A 19525-nucleotide genomic window follows, 5' to 3' on the forward strand; every position below is an offset into this window, starting at 1 on the left:
TTAACCATCTAACCCCCTCCCTAACTCTCTTGGCTTGTGTGTATTTCTTTGATTTATGCATGTATAATTTTAGTTTTGATTTGGGGGTTGACCTGATGTTTTATTTCAATCAGTGAGGTGGGTAAACTCCAATTAAATTTTCGTCTATAGTATGCTTTTCTTAATGGCAAAAAGGAAGCAATATACATGTTATTCAATCTAAAAACAAAAAAACAACAAAACCATCTTTCTTTTTTAACAGGCATTTTGTTTATTATGAAGAATGCATTTGTTAAAATGTACAAAACAGAAAAAGTACACACAGACACAGTTAACAATTTCTTTTCTTTCAAAATGATTTGATCAATAATTTGGACAAACATGTTAAATGTTTTCATAAACATTGGAATACTGGTATATAAAATATACATGCACAAACCGGGAATAAAGTTCAAGTTCATATCAAGATAAAAGTTCAAGTTTGGGAAGATAGCTTTTTTTGAGCAAAGACAGTAATGATGAAAATGACCAATATCGTTTTCTTATGTTTAGTACATTTCAAGAGCAGAAGAGATAATATTACTAGTATGGTGAATATATAGTTACATTGAGCTTAAACAAACCGAACACTTATCAAATTAAACATCAGTATGAAAATTCATAACAAACATATTCAAAAAGTTTGATCGCCCAGCAATTCAAAATATTTAACAAAAAAAATTCCTTTTTTCTAAGTAGCTACAAATAACAATTCACAAAGAAATATATGATGCTACAAGAAACTCAACATTTGCCAATAAGAGCTAAGAAAATCCCATAATAAATTACCTTTTAAAAAAGTACATAAATCTAAAGTATCACTGGTGGGTGTATATAAGGCTAATGGTACTATAGTTACGATATAAACAAGCTGTAATAAACATGTCTATTTTAAATATAACTTATCAAATTGTAAATTTCAATAATACCTGGTCAATCAATCCGATCTTCGGATCTAATCTGTTTGATCAGCAGACTACCATTAAGTTTTAAGATAACAAAATTGGTTCATAAGGTGAAATAAGAGAATATTTTATACAATTAGCTGGGAAAACAATATTCTACTTTTGGTACCACAAAGGGTCGGAATGGTTTGAGTTATCTCCCTGCTACAAGAGTTGCCTCCCTTAACAAACAAATAACTGATGCAGACATTTAACATGAAAAGAGAATTTCGAATAGGTTTTTGTATATGGGTACTAAAGCTATATTGTATCAGTAATGTACATTTTCCACAAAAAAAAAACAACAATTTATAACTAGAATCAGTTTTATAAACAGATAAAACGATATGCAATAAGTATAAAAATGCTTCAACACCTCAAATATCCCAAAAGATTAAAGATTTATGAATCGTAATATTTTGACATTGCTTTGCATCCACTAGCAATAGGATTACACTAGCAATGAACACATGAGCTATTGTATTTTTTCCTTGGCCTGCTATACAACTTAAAGAGCTCCCCATAACATAATTAAGCAAGAAAACAAAATGACAAAAAGAATAAGAGCATTATAAGGTGGATGTTAGGATACTTATAGGTTGACTTAATATAAATAACCTTCAAATGTTATTTCTTTATATGTAATGAAAAGCAACGAAGAAAAAAATACCTTATATGTATCTACATTGATAAAATCTGTACCGAAAGATCCGTGATACACTTTATGACTACTCAAAAGGCCAATACACAGAAAGGAATATCAAGAGGTAATTTGACCAATGTAGATACATATAGTGTGTGTGTGTGTGTGTGTGGAGTCTGCGTCAATTATTTATATTATATATAATTATACTTTTAGTACTAGTCTTGCAGTTACATGTTTAGGTTTTCTAAGTACTCAGCTATCACTCCTACTGCTTTATTACCATTACCTTGTTGACAGCCTTCGGGAATATGTGCTATAACAATAGCTGAAAGTCAAAGTTGTGAAAAACATCAGTCACAAACATCTTCATTAAGTAAACAAATGTGATTTTTTGTACAATATCAAAATTGTGACCTCTAGGGGGTCCACAACCTTCGTATTACATACTTTACACTCTTCACGTACAAGGAGCGACGACAATATACGTCCACATGAAAATGTGGGTGCATAAAAACCTGAACCAGCGGCTACCAGGCAGGATACGCCCACATTTTCGAGAGATGGATAGAGAACAAGCTAAGAAGAAAGTGATTTTTCCTACAATCAAGGGCCATAATTCAGGAAATTACAATTCAATATGCGCAAATATCGAGAGGAACCGAGATCTTTGTGTTATGAACTTGCATTTCAAATTTCAACAAAATCGGATAAAAATTGTGACTTCTATAGGGTTCACAACTTTGATATACCCTATTTTTAAGCTATTTGAGAACGAAGGGCAGCTATTTTATCTGTCAGTTTTGGGCCGATTTTCACGAAATTCGAACTCAGCCGTCCTTAGGGTGTAACGGTGATATAATAATACGTTTTTTTAAATCGAATAAAAATTATGACCTCTATAGGGTCCACAAGCTAACCAGCGGCTGACAGGCAGGTTACGCCCACATTTTCAAAAGATGGATAGAGAATAAGCTAAAAAGAAAGCGATTTTTCATACAATCAGGGGCCATAATTCAGGAAGTTATGTTCTGATATGCGCGAATATCGAAAGGAACCGAGATCTTTAGGTTATAAACTTATATTTCAAGTTTCAACAAAATCGGATAACCAGCGGCTGCCAGGCAGGATACGCCCACATTTTCGAGAGATGGATAGAGAACAAGCTAACAAGAAAGTGATTTTTCCTACAATCAAGGGCCATAATTCAGGAAATTACAATTTGATATGCGTGAATATCGAAAGGAACCGAGATCTTTGGGTTATAAACTTACATTTCAAGTTTCAACAAAATCGGATAAAAATTGTGACCTCTATAGGGTCCACAACCTTGATATACTTTACCCTATTTGAGAAAGAACGGCAGCCATTTTGTCTGTCAATTTTGGGCCGATTTTCACGAAATTCAAACTCAGCCATCCTTACGGTGTAACGGTGATATAATAATACGTTTTTTAAAATCGGATAAAAATTATGACCTCTATAGGGTCCACAAGCTAAAAACGCGATTTTTGGTACAATCAGGAGCCATAATTCAGGAAGTTACGGTCCGATATGCGCGAATATCGAAAGGAACCGAGATCTTTGGATTATCAACTTAGATTTCAAGTTTCAACAAAATCGGATAAAAATTGTGACCTCTATAGTGTCCACAACCTTGACATACCATATTTTTACGCTATTTGAGAACGAACGGCGGCCATTTTGTCTGTCAATTTCGGGCCGATTTTCACGAAATTCGAATTCAGCCATCCTTAGGGTGTAACGGTAATATAACAGAACGTTTTTTTAAATCGGATAAAAATTATGACCTCTATAGGATCCACAAGCTAAAAACACGATTTTTGGTACAATCAGGGGCCATAATTCAGGAAGTTACGGTCCGATATGCGCGAATATCGAAAGGAACCGAGATCTTTGGATTATTAACTTAGATTTCAAGTTTCAAGAAAATCGGATAAAAATTGTGACCTCTATAGTGTCCACAAGCTAAAAACGTGATTTTTCGTACAAACAGGGCCATAATCCATGAAGTTTCGATCCGATACATGCCAATATCGAAAGCAGCCGAGATCTTTTGGGGATAAACCTATATTTCAAGTTTCGTCAAAATCGGATAAGAATTGTGACCTGTAGAGAGTCCACAAACAATTGTGGACGGACGGACAGGGGCGACGGCATAATACGTCCCCATGAAAATGTGGGCGTATAAAAATTATAAATTAACTGATTTCAACTCTACACTATGTCTTTAAATCAAATTTACAGTGATTTGGGATTTAGTATTCACTACAGGTATGTACAGAGAAACAAGCGAGGATGATCTCATCCACCTCAAGACATTCACCAAAAGAACATCTACCACAATTAAAAGCAGAGTTATTGCATTCAGTAGATAGGGGACAAAAATAGTTTGGAATAAGTTAAAACGCCAACGATCATTACACAACTAATGTTAATGCACATTTCAGCCGTAATGCTTTGGTAAAACACTCTACTCAAGTTTAAATAATAATTTGCATTATGTGATTTTATGTGGAACGCCAGTAATATTTCAGTTAGGATGGTAGCATTTCCATCTACCATTATTCAAATTTCACAGTGATGTAGCCACGCCGGGCGGTGCCGGGCGCTTGCGGACAGTACTATTTTTTGTCGCCCAGCACAAAGAAAAAATCGAAGAAAGCCGCCCAGTCATATTTAAACCCCTTCGTCCTTCTCTATATACAAAACAAACTTGGCGCTCAAAATTTACCACGGCAAACCCATGGTAAAAACCAACGCAAACCATGTCTGCCACAACATAATTTATTTTTGTGTGCCGTAGTAGACCCTATCATCCCAAATTAGTTGGTATTTTGTTTATTTATATTTAGAAGTTATGTAGGTCTATTCATTGTACAATTCTATGGTCTTTAAATTTGTATATTTGCCGTAAATAGGTCACCCAGACCAATCTACGGCACTCCAATGTTAAAGGTTTGGATGTCGTAACTGGTGTTGTAATTCGTGAGACGCAAGTCAAATAAAACAATGTGTTTTAATTATCAATATCTACCTGTTGTCATAATTCGTTGTACTCAAATGAAACACAAACACCGTTTTAAGAATCTTTTTAATTTTTAATCTCAAAGTAATATAGTAATATTTGCAAAAAAATTGAGAAACAGAGTGGGGTGGGGCGATTTCATGCTCAGTCGGTTGGTTTCAAAAAGTTTTTAAATCCCTGGCAGAGTCTCTGTATCATTGGTGAAAAATAAGTGAATTTGGTAAAAATTTGAACATATAAATGGAAATTTGATTTGCACTGAAGCAAATACAAAAGGCAACTTTTTTTTTGACTTGCTCCTTTCAGCAGATATTTTTGCCACCACTAAGCAAATCCTGGCTACATCCCTTTTCACCTGATAATAAATCTTTAATACATGTGCTTGTTTTTATTCTAGACCATTCAAATGATCAGTCGAACATCTTTGTTACCACTAGACAGTGGATAAGAAATGGGGTTTAACGTCAACTCGACACAAACTAGGTCATTTCGGGATTAACATATGGTATAATTTTATTTCAATAATTCGCTTGCGCGTAGGGGAAAACCGGAGGACCCGGAGAAAACCACGAGGTTGGACAGGCGACCCTACTCCTTGTCACGTACAACCGGGGATTCGAAAACCACGCCAGTCGACTCAATGACATACTTTATGATACAGCGCGCGCACGCTAACCATTCAGCCATCCACCCCCCCCCCCCAGTGGATAATGAGAAGACGACTTAAAAAAGAAGTTGCCATGCAAGCCCACACTTCGCACAACATGAACAGCAAAATGGGAAAGCGATAGGGGTCATCCTCTCTGTCACAATGCTCCAAATTGGATTTGAAACACATCTGTTAGAAACTGTACCGCCTCTATCAAGTTTTCAACAAAGGGGGTTAACTGCAAAACTGAAGTTTGTTAAATAAGAATATTAATAGGGTTCATTAATACAATGATACACATCAAATTTGAAAGATCTGTTTAAAGATAGGTTGCCAGGCAATGAAACATACGGCCACAACAACTAAATCGTCCGGGCAGTCAACAAGAGTTGGTGGCATATTTTTCCTTTTTTGGGTAATGAAACATTTATAATACACTAAAATCTGATTAAGAGCAACAACTCATGAAGTAATTATCAGAAAAAAATTGTTTGATTTTTATAAAGTTCTGCCCCATGCTAACGTTTTGTATACAAAACTTTTAATATCATGGATTTAGCTGTTCAAGTCATAAAAATTCATTGAAAATCAATATACTTGTTTGTCTCAAGATCAATCTGTGTATCAATCTGAAGTCAATCGGATGATAACTTTAGCCTTTAGAGTGTCACAAAGTTATCAAGGGCCATAACTTTGGCAGTAATTATTGGAAATCGTTGAAAATCAATAGGCTTCTTCGTCTCATGACCTTAAACACTGTGTATAAATTAAAGTCAATCGGATATTAACTTTGGCCGCTAGAGCATCCACAATATTTTTTGAAGTGATCAAGGACCATAACTCTGGCAGTAATTATCGGAAATCGCTGAAAATCAATAGGTGTCTTCATCTCATGACCTTAAATAATGTGTATAAATTTAAAGTCAATCGGATATTAACTTTGGCCTCGAGAGCGTCCACAAGTTTTTGAAGTGATCAAGGGCCATAACTCTGGCAGTAATTATCGGAAATCGCTGAAAATCAATAGGCTCAAGACCTTAAACACTGTGTATAAATCTAATGTCAATCGGATATTAACTTCAGCCTCTAGAGCGTCCACAAGCAATTATAATCAGTTGAGATCTTTTGTGCCTTATAGAGCAGGAGCCCAGGGGGTCAACCTAGCTGAAAAGTGTACCAATTTTCTCCTATATGGTATCAATGTATGTATATCTGGTATCATCAGAATGCAAGTCTGCCGGGTTTCTGGTCCACGCCCAGAATGCCATGCCCCCCAACTAGTCTAGATTAGCTCAAAAGTGTACCACATGAAAATCGCACAGCAATGTGGCATATTGGGGCGTGTCTGTTAGGGGTAACCCACCGCACAAACTGTCTGGCAGTGGCCATTCATGACTCCTGTGCTGGTACTGAACAGCTCCAAAGCTGTTTTAGGTGGAACAGATTCCAGCTAATCTAGCCTAGCTTTGGTCTAAATATTAGATAACTCTTGTCAGGGATACTCCACCACTACAAATGTCTGGCAATTACATAGCTCTGTCAGGGGTAACCCACCACTAGAAATGTCTGTCAGAGTGTTTTTGTAATATCTGAAGATGTACGGTACACTGCAGTAAGATTTTCGTGTTGTACACTTTTGAGCTAATCTAGCCTAGTTGGGGATCATGGCATTTAGGGCGTGGAATACCACACCCACCACCAGAAACCCGGCAGACTTACATTCTGATGATAACAGATATACATGCATTGATACCATATAGGAGAAAATTGGTACACTTTTCAGCTAGGTTGACCCCCTGGGCTCCCGGTCTATTAACTTATATAAAGAAAGTTTCTTTCAGACAAAAATATACGTCTATAGAGGGTGCACTAACTTTGTACATATTTCACATTTTGCGTAAGTCAGAGGGCATAACTGACGAACGAAAAGTTTGTGTGTATAAAACCTACAATTTCAAAGTGTTTCCCTGTCAATTTAACTATTAGAACCCTGGACTTGAGGTTTAGTCCAGTGTTGCAGCATGAAGAGGAATTGTGCTCCAAATTAAATTGACAAAAAATATTATGCACATGCATTTGTTATACATACCAGTTTTAGAAGCCTGCATTGTAATGGCCCCACAATCCTTCTTTTTGGCCAATACCTATAAAAGAAACCAAGTGGTTGCCATGCAAGATACACCCACATTTTGCAACAGATGGACAGAACGAGCTATAAAATAATGTGATTTTTGTACAATCAGGGGCCATAATCCAGGAAGATATGGTCCGATATGTGCGAATATTGAAAGGAACCGATAGCTTTGGGTTATGAACATATATTTTAATTTTCATCAAAATCGGATAAAAAATTGTGACCTCCAGAGAGTTCACAACCTTCGTATTACATACTTTTTACACAATTTGCGTACAAAGAGCAGTCATTTTGTTGGGCCGTTTCATTTCAATTTTCCCCGAAATTTGAATTCAACCTTCATTACAGTGGTCCAATGGTGATATATTTAACCGATTTTTAAAATTGGAAAAAAAATTGTGACCTCTAGAGAATCCGCAAGCTAAAAATGCGATTTTTCGAATAATCAGGGGCCATAATCCAGGAAGTTACATTCGGATATGCGCGATTATCAAAAGGAACCAAAATCTTAGTTTTTTTTAAAAAAAATTATGATCCGATATGATAAACATGTATTTCAAGTTTCATCAAAATCGGATCAAAATTGTTTCACAACCTTGATATACCAGATGTTTACACTATTTGCGTACTAGGGGCGGCCATTTTATCTGGCAGTTTTGGTCTGATTTCACGAAATTCGAACTCAACGGTCAATAAGGTGTAATGGTGATATATTCAAACGATTTTTTAAATCGGAATAAAATTGTGACCTCCATAAGGTCCACAAGCTAAAAGAAAAGAAAATGCAGGCCATGAAATTTCAAATTTTGGCGTAACCAGGAAAATGGTTGCGGGTTTATGCTCTGCGTAACCATTTTCTTTGGTAACGCCAGATGACCATTGCGTAACCAATTGGTTACATTAAATGGTTGCGCTATTTTCATGTTTTATCCAAATGTAAATGGTGCTATTATTATTCATTTCCATTTGCAGTGAATGTATTTTTTAAAGAAATAACTTGACTAATTTATATTCTTTTATATTTAATATTATATTTTGAGGTTAAGTGTTTATGACTTTAATCCCACGGTGTCCCCAGGAATAGTAGCTACCACACTGTTTTCCGTCACTGAAGACTACATACGTACTTCATATTACACTCGTCATTTGTAATTCTTCCAAGCACGTAGACCAGTGCTTCTCAACCAGTGTGCCGCAAAATTTTGAACGGCACACTAAGAAAATTTCTCAGTTCAAAACACTGCAATAAAGTAAGTTCATGGCTGTGTTTTTCTTTATTTAGTTTGAGTCATTCTATGTGTCTATGACTAGTCTGTGTCTACGGTTGTATGCTGTCTATGACTTGCCATGTTTTTATTTTGCAAAATTCAAATATTTATCATATATATTTATCCAGGTGTGCCGCTATTTTGTTTATGCATTCCAAGGTGTGGCGTTGGCAAAAACAGGTTGAGAACCACTGACGTAGACGTAGCATGAGATAGCCTCACTCATAGGTAGCGACTGATTGACAAACAGTATTTATTAACCTATACACTCTATACACAAAGTCTCAAAAGGAAACAGAATTGTTTGATGTCATGAAATAATATTAAAATTGACAGGAAAGTAAAATCGTTTACATTATGGCTCGAGCAATGCCGGAGGGAATCAAAGTTGACGACATACATACGGGTCATTGGTACTACCGTACAGCATGGCTATAGTGAAAACTGAAAGGGACATGTGTAGTAAATTCTTTGGAAATATAGCTGGCATGTTATATAGTCAAACTCATTTCTCAATTTATGTTTTAAAATCCAAAGGTACGCTTTCAAATATTTATGGCATAACTAATCATTTAAAGTATTAGGGGTGGGGGCATTTTTAAATCAACCTGCTTGCAACTGGTCAATATTGACAATAGCCTACGTGGTGTCAAAATACGTGATCTGTCAAAGTGTCAAAATACGTGATCTGTCAAAGTACCGGTAAGATGGAGAAATGAAATGCCAAGAATGAATGGAGTTTGTGCTATAATACAAATAATTTAGACCTGTGTCACAAAGTCATCCTGTATAAAAAATGATCAAATGTGAATAAATTTGTCAATGAAATTTGTTAACGTAACCGGTATTTCAATTTGCGTAACCAGGAAATCGGTCGCTTGTTTTTGAGCTGGCGACCGCACTAGTGCTGGCACGATATATCGTTGAATCGATGTATTGCGATTCACTGTCTCACGATACCTGTATTGAATCGCGGGATGCCGAATGGATTTTTCACGATTCTTTTTTGCATTTTCTCAAATATATTATGAACTTTAAAAGTTATACCCTAAACTTTATTTGAAACAATGGCGCTTCGCAAACGATGTCCAGTAGTCTTGACATGTGTGTTACTATAAATAGCGCATGACCTTAATTACCGTTAGTTTCGTAGGTTTAGATTTAACAACATTTTAACGCCTTTTCTTTTTGTTTCCGAATTTTTAAGTTTGTTATAAGGCTTAGTTAATAAAACATACATATTTAAATACATAAAACAACATTTTACGCTAGAATTTTATAAATTTAGAACATAAATATACTTAGCTCTTGTAAAAATCAAAATGGCGGAAGATACAGTAACAAATCCTCCAGCGAAATATAAATCTAAAGTTTGGGAAAACTTTGGGTTTTTAAAAGGTGACACAACGAAAGTTGTTTGTAGAATATGCAAAACTATTCTAAAATATTGTGGTAATACAACCAATCTCAGCACTCACTTGACAAGACACCATAGTGGCGACTGTCTACTAAGTTCGTCTGCTAAGATTAAGAAGACAGCCAGTTCAACCTGCGGCGAAAAGACAACAACTTTATTTCTCTGTGAAGTGTTATTTTTTTTAATTTCATTTTATTCAAACAGAGTTTACATTACTAAATAGTAATCAAATTTATTTATTTCCTGGTTTTAGTAACTTCATTAAAAACACAATCATATTTAATTTGTTTTATTGATAAATCCATGACCTAGTTATGAATCGCGATACGTATCATATCGTGGCACATGAATCGCAATACGTATCGTATCGTGACTGCAGTCGCAATACCCAGCACGTGACAAATTGGTATCGTTCACGTGAAATTTCGTGGCCTGAAAAACGTGATTTTTCGTACAACCAGGAGCCATAATCCAGGAAGTTATGGTCCGATATACGCGAAGATTGAAAGGAACCAAGATCTTTGGGTTATAAACTTACATTTCAAATTTCAACAAAATCAGATAACCAGCAGCAGACAGGCAGGATACGCTCACATTTTGCAAGAGATGGATAGAGAACAAGCTAAACAACCAGCGGGTGCCAGGCAGGATATGCCCACATTTTGCAAGAGATGGATAGAGAACAAGCTAAAAACAAATAGGATCTTTTGTACAATCAGGGGCAATAATCCAGATAGTTATGGTCTGAAATGCGCAAATATCAAAAGGGACTGAGATCTTTGGGATATAAAGATATGATTTAAGTTTCATCAGAATCGGACAAAAATTGTGACCTCTACAGGGTCGACAGCCTTTGTATTGCATACTTTTACACAATTTGCGTACAAAGAGCGACCATTTTGTTGGGCAGTTTCATTTCGATTTTCCCGAAATTCGAATTCAACCTTAATTATTGTGGAATGGTGAAATATTTAAACGGTTTTTAAAATCAGAAAAAAAATTGTGACCTCTAGAGAATCCGCAAGCTAAAAATGCCATTTTTCAAACAAGCAGGGGCCATAATCCAGGAAGTCAAGTTCAGGTATCTGCGATTATCAAAAGGATCCATGATCTTAGTGTGTAATGGTGATATATTCACACATTTTTTTTAAATCAGATAAAAATTGTGACCTCTACAAGGCCCACAAGCTAAAAACGCGATTTTTCGTACAATCAAGGGCCATAATTCAGGAAGTTACTATCCGATATGCCGAATATCGAAAGGAACCAAGATCTTTGGGTTATAAACTTACATTTCAAGTTTCATCAAAATTGAAAGAAAATTGTGACCTCTAGAGGGTCCACAACATTGATATACCATATTTTTTACACTATTTGAGTACGAGGGGCGGCCGTTTTGTCTGTCAGTTTTGGTCCGATATTTACGAAATTCGAACTCAACTATCCTTAGGGTGTAATGGTGATATATTCGAACGTTTTTTTAAATCAGATAAAAATTATGACCTCTATAGGGTCGACAAGCTAAAAAAACGATTTTTCATACAATCAGGGGCCATAATTCAGGAAGTTACGGTCCGATATGCCCGAATATCGAAAGGAACCGAGATCTTTGGGTTATAAACTTACATATTAAGTTTCATCAAAATAGGATTAAAATTGTAACCTCTATAGGGTCCACAAACTAAAAACATGATTTTTCGTACAAACAGGGACCATAATCCATAAAGTTTCGATCCGATACATGCCAATATCCAAAGCAACCAAGATCTTTTGGAGATAAACCTATATTTCAAGTTTCGTCAAAATCGGATAAGAATTGTGACCTGTAGAGTGTCCACAAACAAATTGTGGACTGACGGACTGGGGCGACGACAATATATATGTGGGCGTATAAAAAGCGAACAATCAAGGACCATAATTCAGGAAGTTAAAATTCAATATGTGCGAATATCGATGGGAACCAAGATCTTTGGGATATAAAGCTATATTTCAATTTTCATCAAAATCGGATCAACATTGTGACCTCTAGAGGGTCCACAAGCTTGATATACCATACATTTATACTATTTGCGTACAATGGGTGGCCATTTTGTCCGGCAGTTTTGGTCCGATTTTCACGAATTTCGAACTTGACCATCATTAGGGTGTAACGGTGATATACTAAAACGTTTTTTTAAATCGGATAAAAATTGTGACCTCTAGAGGGACCAACCAGCAGCTGCCAGGCGGGATACGCCCACATTTTGCAAGAGATGGATAGAGAACAAGCTAAAAAAAAACAACAATTTTTGGTACAATCAGGGGCCATAATCTAGAAAGTTATGGTCTGAAATGCGCAAATATCAAAAGGGACTGAGATTTTTGGAATATAAAGATATATTTTAAGTTTCATCAAAATTGGATAAAAATTGTGACCTCTAGAGGGTCCATAACCTTTTTATTACATACATGATTTGCGTACAAAGAGCGGCCATTTTGTCAGGCAGTTTCATTTTGATTTACCCGAAATTTGAATTCAACCTTTATTATGGTGGAATGGTGATATATCTCAACGGTTTTTAAAATCGGAAAAAAAAATTGTGACCTCTAGAAAATGCCAGGCAACGAAACATACGCCCACAGCAGCTAAATCGTCAGAGCGATCAACAAGGGCTGTCGCCTATTTATTCCTTTGTAGGTAATTGGGGGCCTTTACAAGACAGTTCCATACAGATCAGATTATAATTTTTGCCATTTGAGGGTTCACAAGGTTCTACTAACTGAAACAAGGGTCTCAACTCTGGAAGTAATCTACAGAAATTGTTGAAATTTGACAGGCTTTTTCGTTTTACTAATTTAAATAATGCATATAAATTTCATACACATCAGATGACCACTTTTGTCATTCAAACGTTCACAAGGTTCACAACCACCATAACTCTAGAAATTATTGACGGAAATTGCTGAAATTCAATAGACCTCCGTTTCACAAATTATAAATTTCATACATATCAGATGATAACTTTCATCAATCGAGTGTTCACAAAGTTCAATAAAGTGAAACAAGGGCCATAACTCTAGACGTAATGAACAGAAATTATTGAAATTGAATAAGCTTCTTCGTTTCGCTAATTTAAATCATGCATATAACGTACTATCAGGAGCCATAATCTAGGAAGTAACTATCCGATATGCGAAAGTATTGAAAGAAACCCAGATCTTTGGGATATAAACATATATTTTAACTTTCACTGAAATTGGATAACCAGCGGTTGCCAGGCAATATACATCCACATTTTGCAAGAGATGGACAGAGAACAAGCTAAAAAAAAAAAGTGATTTTTCGTACAATCAAGGGCCATAATTCAGGACGTTACGATCCAATATGCGCGAATATCGAAAGGCATCAAGATCTTTGGGTAAGAAAGATATGTTTTAAGTTTCATCAAAATCAGATAAAAAAATTTGACTTCTAGAGGGTCCACAACCATATTTACTCTATTTGCGTATGAGGGGCAGTCATTTTGTCTGGCAGTTCACGAAGTTCGAACTCAACGATAATCAGGGTGTAACGAGTGATATATATATTTAAACGTTTTTTTTTAAATTGGATAAAAATTGTTACCTCCAGAGGGACAATCTGGGGCCATAAACCACGAAGTTGCATGCCAATATTGAAAGGAATCAATATTTCAAGTTGCGTCAAAATCGAATTAAAATTGTGATCTGTAGAGTCTCCACACCACGAACAAAATTTGAACTGACGTCTGGACGGACAGGGGAAACGACAAAAAACATCCACATGAAAATGTGTTGAGTATAAAAATTGTGACTTCCCGAACTTATAGCTACGTTATCTCCCTTTACAATAGCGTCTAATCAGAGGTTGTGACACAAATACAATCAAATCAAACGCGACGACCTCCATGGAAACCTTGAGATTAAACGAACCTTGAACAATGCAACTCGATTATCACAGGTAGACATTTTAGCTGAAAAGTAGTGTTACCAATTATTGTTTGAAAATTGTTTAAAACAAATTATAGGACATTTGTTTTAATCATAACATTTTTCAGCTGAGGAAAACAATATACATTTAATTCTTTTCTAATAGAATAACATATCTTACCAGTTTTTTGTCTTCTTCTCGTAGAAATTGGTATTTCTGGTTCCCTATACGTACACCACTTGACTGGAAGTTAGTGAAATCCTTTGATTTAAAAGAACTGGCTATGGCTGCACACTCTGCTGGTTCTATGCTTAGGGACTGTATAAGAAAGACAATTATTAACATTCATATAAGCGGCGGTTGCCAGGCAAGATACGCCCACATTTTGCAAGACATGGACAGAGAAGAGAACAAGCTAAAAAAAAACAACAAAAAAACAAAAAAGAAAAAAAAAACCCAGCTGCTGCCAGGCAGGATATGCCCACATTTTCGAGAGATGGATTGAGAACAAGCTAAAAAGAAAGTGATTTTTTGTACAATCAGGGGGCATAATTCAGGATGTTACGGTCCGATATGCGCGAATATCGAAAGGAACCAAGATCTTTGGGTTATAAACTTACATTTTCAAGTTTCAACAAAATCGGATAAAAATTGTGACCTCGTTAGTGTCCACAACCTTGATATACCATATTTTTACGCTATTTAAGAACGAAGGGCGGCCATTTTGTCTGTCAGTTTTGGGCCGTTTTTCACAAAATTGGAACTCAGCCATCCTTAGGGTGTAACGGTGATACATAAATACGTTTTTTTAAATCGGATAAAAATTATGACCTCTATGGGGTCCACAAGCCAAAATCGCAATTTTTCGTACAATCAGGGGCCACAATTCAGGAAGTTACGGTCCGATATGCACGAATATCTAAAGAAACCAGGATCTTTGGGTTATAAACTTACATTTCAAGTTTCAATAAAATCGGATAAAAATTGTGACCTCTATAGGGCCTACAACCTTGATATACCATATTTTTACGCTATTTGAGAAGAAGGGGCGGCCATTTTGTCTGTCAGTTTTGGGCCGATTTTCACGAAATTCGAACTTAGCCATCTTTAGGGTGTAACGGTGATATAATAATACGGTTTTTTTAAATCGGATAAAAATTATGACCTCTATAGGGTCCACAAGCTAACAAGTGGTTGCCATGCAAGATACGCCCACATTTTGCAAGAGATGGATAGAGAACAAGCTAAGAAGAAAGTGATTTTTCCTACAATCAAGGGCCATAATTCAGGAAATTACAATTCGATATGCGCAAATATCTAAAGGAACCGAGATCTTTGTGTTATAAACTTACATTTCAATTCTGGGCCGATTTTCATGAAATTCTAACTCAGCCGTCCTTAGGGTGTAACGGTGATATAATAATACGTTTTTTTAAATCGGATAAAAACTATGACCTCTATAGGGTCCACAAGCTAAAAACGAGATTTTTTGTACAATCAGGGGCCATAATTCAGGAAGTTACGTTCCGATATGCGCAAATATCGAAAGGAACCGAGATCTTTGGGTTATAAGCATACATTTCAAGTTTAAACCAAATCGGATAAAAATTGTGACCTATACAGTGTTCACAAACTAAAAACGTGATTTTTCGTACAATCAGGGGCCATAATAAATGAAGTTACAGTCCGATACATGCCAATATCGAAAGGAAGCGAGACCTTTGGGTGATAAGCCTATATTTCAAGTTTCATTGAAATCGGATAAAAATTGTGACCTGTAGACTGTTCACAAACAATTGTGGATGGACGGACAGACGGACGGGGGCGACGACAATATACGGCGTATAAAAATGTGATATTGATCAGGGGCCAAAATCCATGAAGTTTCGATTCGATATATGCCAACATCAGAAGGCACCAAGATCTTTTGGAGATAAATCTATGTTTTAAGTTTCGTCAAAATCGGATAAGAATTGTGAAATATTGAGTGTCCACAAACAAATTGTGGACGAATCTTCGGGCGGTCTGGGCCGACGGCAATGAAAATGTGGACATATAAAAATTGTGGTAGGGTACCTTAAAATCCAGATCAATAATACTATAAAATCCAACATTCAAGTCTTTTTTTAGAATTACAATGTAAAGATATACAATATACAAAGAATGATGTAAGAATAAGACAAATTTGTAACAAAGTTTTATAAGTTATCTTGAATGGTTTCTGTGAAATATGTCCTACAAATTTTGTTTCAACTGTGTTAGTTTCAAAAGGTATAACTAATGCAATATAATAGGTTGATACATGTCCAAAGTTTCATCAATATATCTTGAACAGTTTATGAGATACATGTATGTTCCAGAATATAAATTATATACCAAAAACAAAGTCAAGTTTTTACCCCTGGAAGCAAAAGTCCAGGTTAATATGTGTACAAAGCAGAGATGGGATTTCGCCCCTATATTCCGGACATGTCCGGGGCTATTTTCCAAACGTCCTAAATTGTCCGACCATACTTAATTAGAATCAAAGTTATTGTGTTCCAAAGCATTCATCAATGAAATTGATTATATCTGATCGGCTCAGCATTGGTCAAGAGATTCACCTACACTGAGTTTGAACATACTAGCTAAGTTAGAAGCAGAACTATTATTAGTCACTGTCACCCAGAACCCCTAGGCTTCAACTTACGGAGGGCCTGGGACCATTGTCAATATTTTACAACAAGTTCCATTGCCCATGCATAACCAGGGAGTTTTTTGGGGTTTTTTATGTGGTTGATTATCCAGTATATTTGGCCAGGTCAAGTAGGAGTTGCACCCCTTCTCGCAATAACTCCCATAATTCTTGCATTATCATAAACATGAATCGTGACCACGAATTAGGATTAATTTAAAACTATAGACATGGCCCATGAAGAGAGAAATTTCACAATAAAAAATTAAGATATTGAACTGGCAATGCAATCAATGGATTTTCTGAAATGGCATTCTTAAATTAATTTCATGGGCGTCGACATCTTGTGTTTTAAGACTATTTACCTCCCTTAGACTTTGCTTATGATAATGTAAAAGACCTGATAATCTAACCAATGACCTATCATTCTCAAATGTTGACATCGTATCCAGACTAATATCCCTGGAATATTTTTTGGGATGACAGAGACTAAGCTATTGTGTCCCAAAAAGTGTGAGGAACAGACAGAATAATGGACGTACGGATGAATCCATTTTAAAAGAACAAAGTATTCGGGAAAGAATATATTTCAATTTGAAACAATTCATTATCTTTTTTTGTCAATGACTAACCTGTGCATGTCCATCTGAGGTCCATTTTCCACCACCATCTATACCTATAATAGACACAGAATCTACATGGGCTTGACCACTGCTATCTTTACTTTGCCCCACAAGATTTTCAATATATGAATCCCAACTCATTTTAAATTATCTGAAAAGGAAAGGAAAGAAAAACAATTATAAGTAGGTTTATGGGACAATGTATTCATTAAAGAGGCATTAATGCCTTGTTCGATTAAAAATGATTTTTGATTTTCAGACCACAGCCAGAAAGTTTACGACTGTTCTTATTCAGACCATTAGAACTTTTGATCTTTCACACATACACTACAGTGCTGGAGTTTGGGACTATAATCGCCGAACACCGCGGAAAAACACTCTATTTCACGGTGGAATCTTGGAGAATCGCTAGCGAAACGGCAGCTAGCCAAATCACCGCGAAATAGGGTGTTTCGTGGTGAATTATGGTGTTTCACGGTGAATCGCTTGAGTGCCGATATCATCCCGATGTAAGCATGTTGACGAAAAATGTAATTTATTTAAGTTGAATACAAGATATGTTAACCGTTGGCGAGGCAGCTACGGTCGTACGTCTAACACACTGTACATGTATAACGTGGTGCCACAATGTACGTGTATGCAAACAATGAATAACTTACAATTTTTTAAACATATCATTTCATCTTATTGGCTGCTATCAAATCCAAACTTTAAATTATATTCGATTTGATTTTACACATAACTTCATTACTCGCAGCTTCAGTTAATCTAAATCAACCATTCATAAATCACAGTGCCATACATGTAAATCACTCCGCAATGCGGTTAACGCGCGAAAACATGAGATGTTGGGTTCGACACGGGGACTATATATTCTTACGCTGTGTTACTAGCGAAAAGTATTTAGCAAATCTTGACTGTCACCGGTATATGATAATAATGTATTATGACGTATTAAAATATTATGGGTGGGAGGGGGTACACTGCGAAAGTCACAAAAGTGATAAATAGAACTTGCAACGGAAGTCGAAAGCGCTTTGAAATCAGACATAAGAAGCTCGTACTTACCGCAAAAATGAAATGAACGCGACTCAAGTCTCCGATGTCAGAGAATATTAGTAAAGTATAACCGCTATCAAATCCACACAAAAATCCAAGGCACTCATTTTATTTTAGAAAAGAATAACTGTAGGCTCGATAGAAAAGCCTATTCTTCATGAACCCCAAACCAATGGTAACTGTCAACTTGTATGTTGTCATTCTCGTGCAGATTTGTTTGAATAACAGAAATGTCCCGTGTATCAAAGAATAAAATCGCACGTAGCCACTCTTTGTTGTTTTTATCCGAATTCAATTAATCTAAAAGGGGCTCCGGCGCAATTTAAGGAATTATTTTTGAGCCAATATTAACCATCGCCAATTTTTTAAATCATGGGATAAAGTCAATTAAACAATACGGGTCTACTTTATTACAAAAACATTGGTGAACTTACCATTTTGTCTAAAATCATAACGCTAATCAACAAACAATACTATTGTTCTTTATTACAAAAACATCGGTGAACTATATTGTTTTTGTACATATTGTATTTATTTATTTGTCTGTACTATATGTTACACCTGATGAGTCTTTGGCTTAAAGGAATAAAGAATTTGAACTCGAACTAATCGCTGTCGGGATGGCGAGCCAAGCTAGTTGATTATTAGGTAAATAAAACAATATAAACAACCAATGAGTAAAAGTGATCTATTCTAATCAATTAAATAATATACAAGTCAAGTACCGGTATTACCTTAACCGTGGACGGGTTTGCTTGTGGACGGGTTAACGGACACTCAACTTACAAATATTAAATCATCGCCGTATTGGCACAGACTGACGGCACTTCGTGCACGGACTGTTGAATTCTCGTTTAATTTTTTGTGTTAATTTCACTATTGTTTAAAATGTAAACAAAATCTTATCTCGAGTACGTAGATGATTAGATGATACAAAACTAGTATTGCGACGAAACATACACCCACAGCAAATAATCGTCTGAGCGGTCGACAAAGGTTGTAGATAAGGGGGGGGGGGAGGTCATTTACAAGACAATTTCATACAGATCAGATCATAATTTTCGTCGTTTGAGGGTTCACAAGGTTCTACAAACTGAAACAAGGGGCTTAACTGTGAAA

The 19525-nt window shown here is 35.9% G+C and overlaps 1 protein-coding gene across 1 annotated transcript in view; it reads right to left on the reverse strand.

Annotated features, from left to right (window-relative positions):
• Window positions 1–226: 226 nt before the first annotated feature.
• The window catches only part of LOC126809556 (profilin), a 32310-nt gene continuing 13011 nt past the window's right edge, over window positions 227–19525 (reverse strand). The window contains exons 2-5 of the mRNA XM_050534185.1: window positions 17357–17498; window positions 14231–14368; window positions 7393–7447; window positions 227–1933 (exon numbers count right to left, since the gene is read on the reverse strand). Of these exons, the coding sequence (XP_050390142.1) occupies window positions 1836–1933; window positions 7393–7447; window positions 14231–14368; window positions 17357–17488 (423 nt within the window). The 5' untranslated portion in view covers window positions 17489–17498 and the 3' untranslated portion in view covers window positions 227–1835. The remainder of the gene's footprint in view (window positions 1934–7392; window positions 7448–14230; window positions 14369–17356; window positions 17499–19525) is intronic.

The sequence above is a fragment of the Patella vulgata genome, chromosome 2, assembly GCF_932274485.2.
Source record: "Patella vulgata chromosome 2, xgPatVulg1.2, whole genome shotgun sequence".
Classification (NCBI taxonomy): Eukaryota; Metazoa; Mollusca; class Gastropoda; family Patellidae; genus Patella; species Patella vulgata.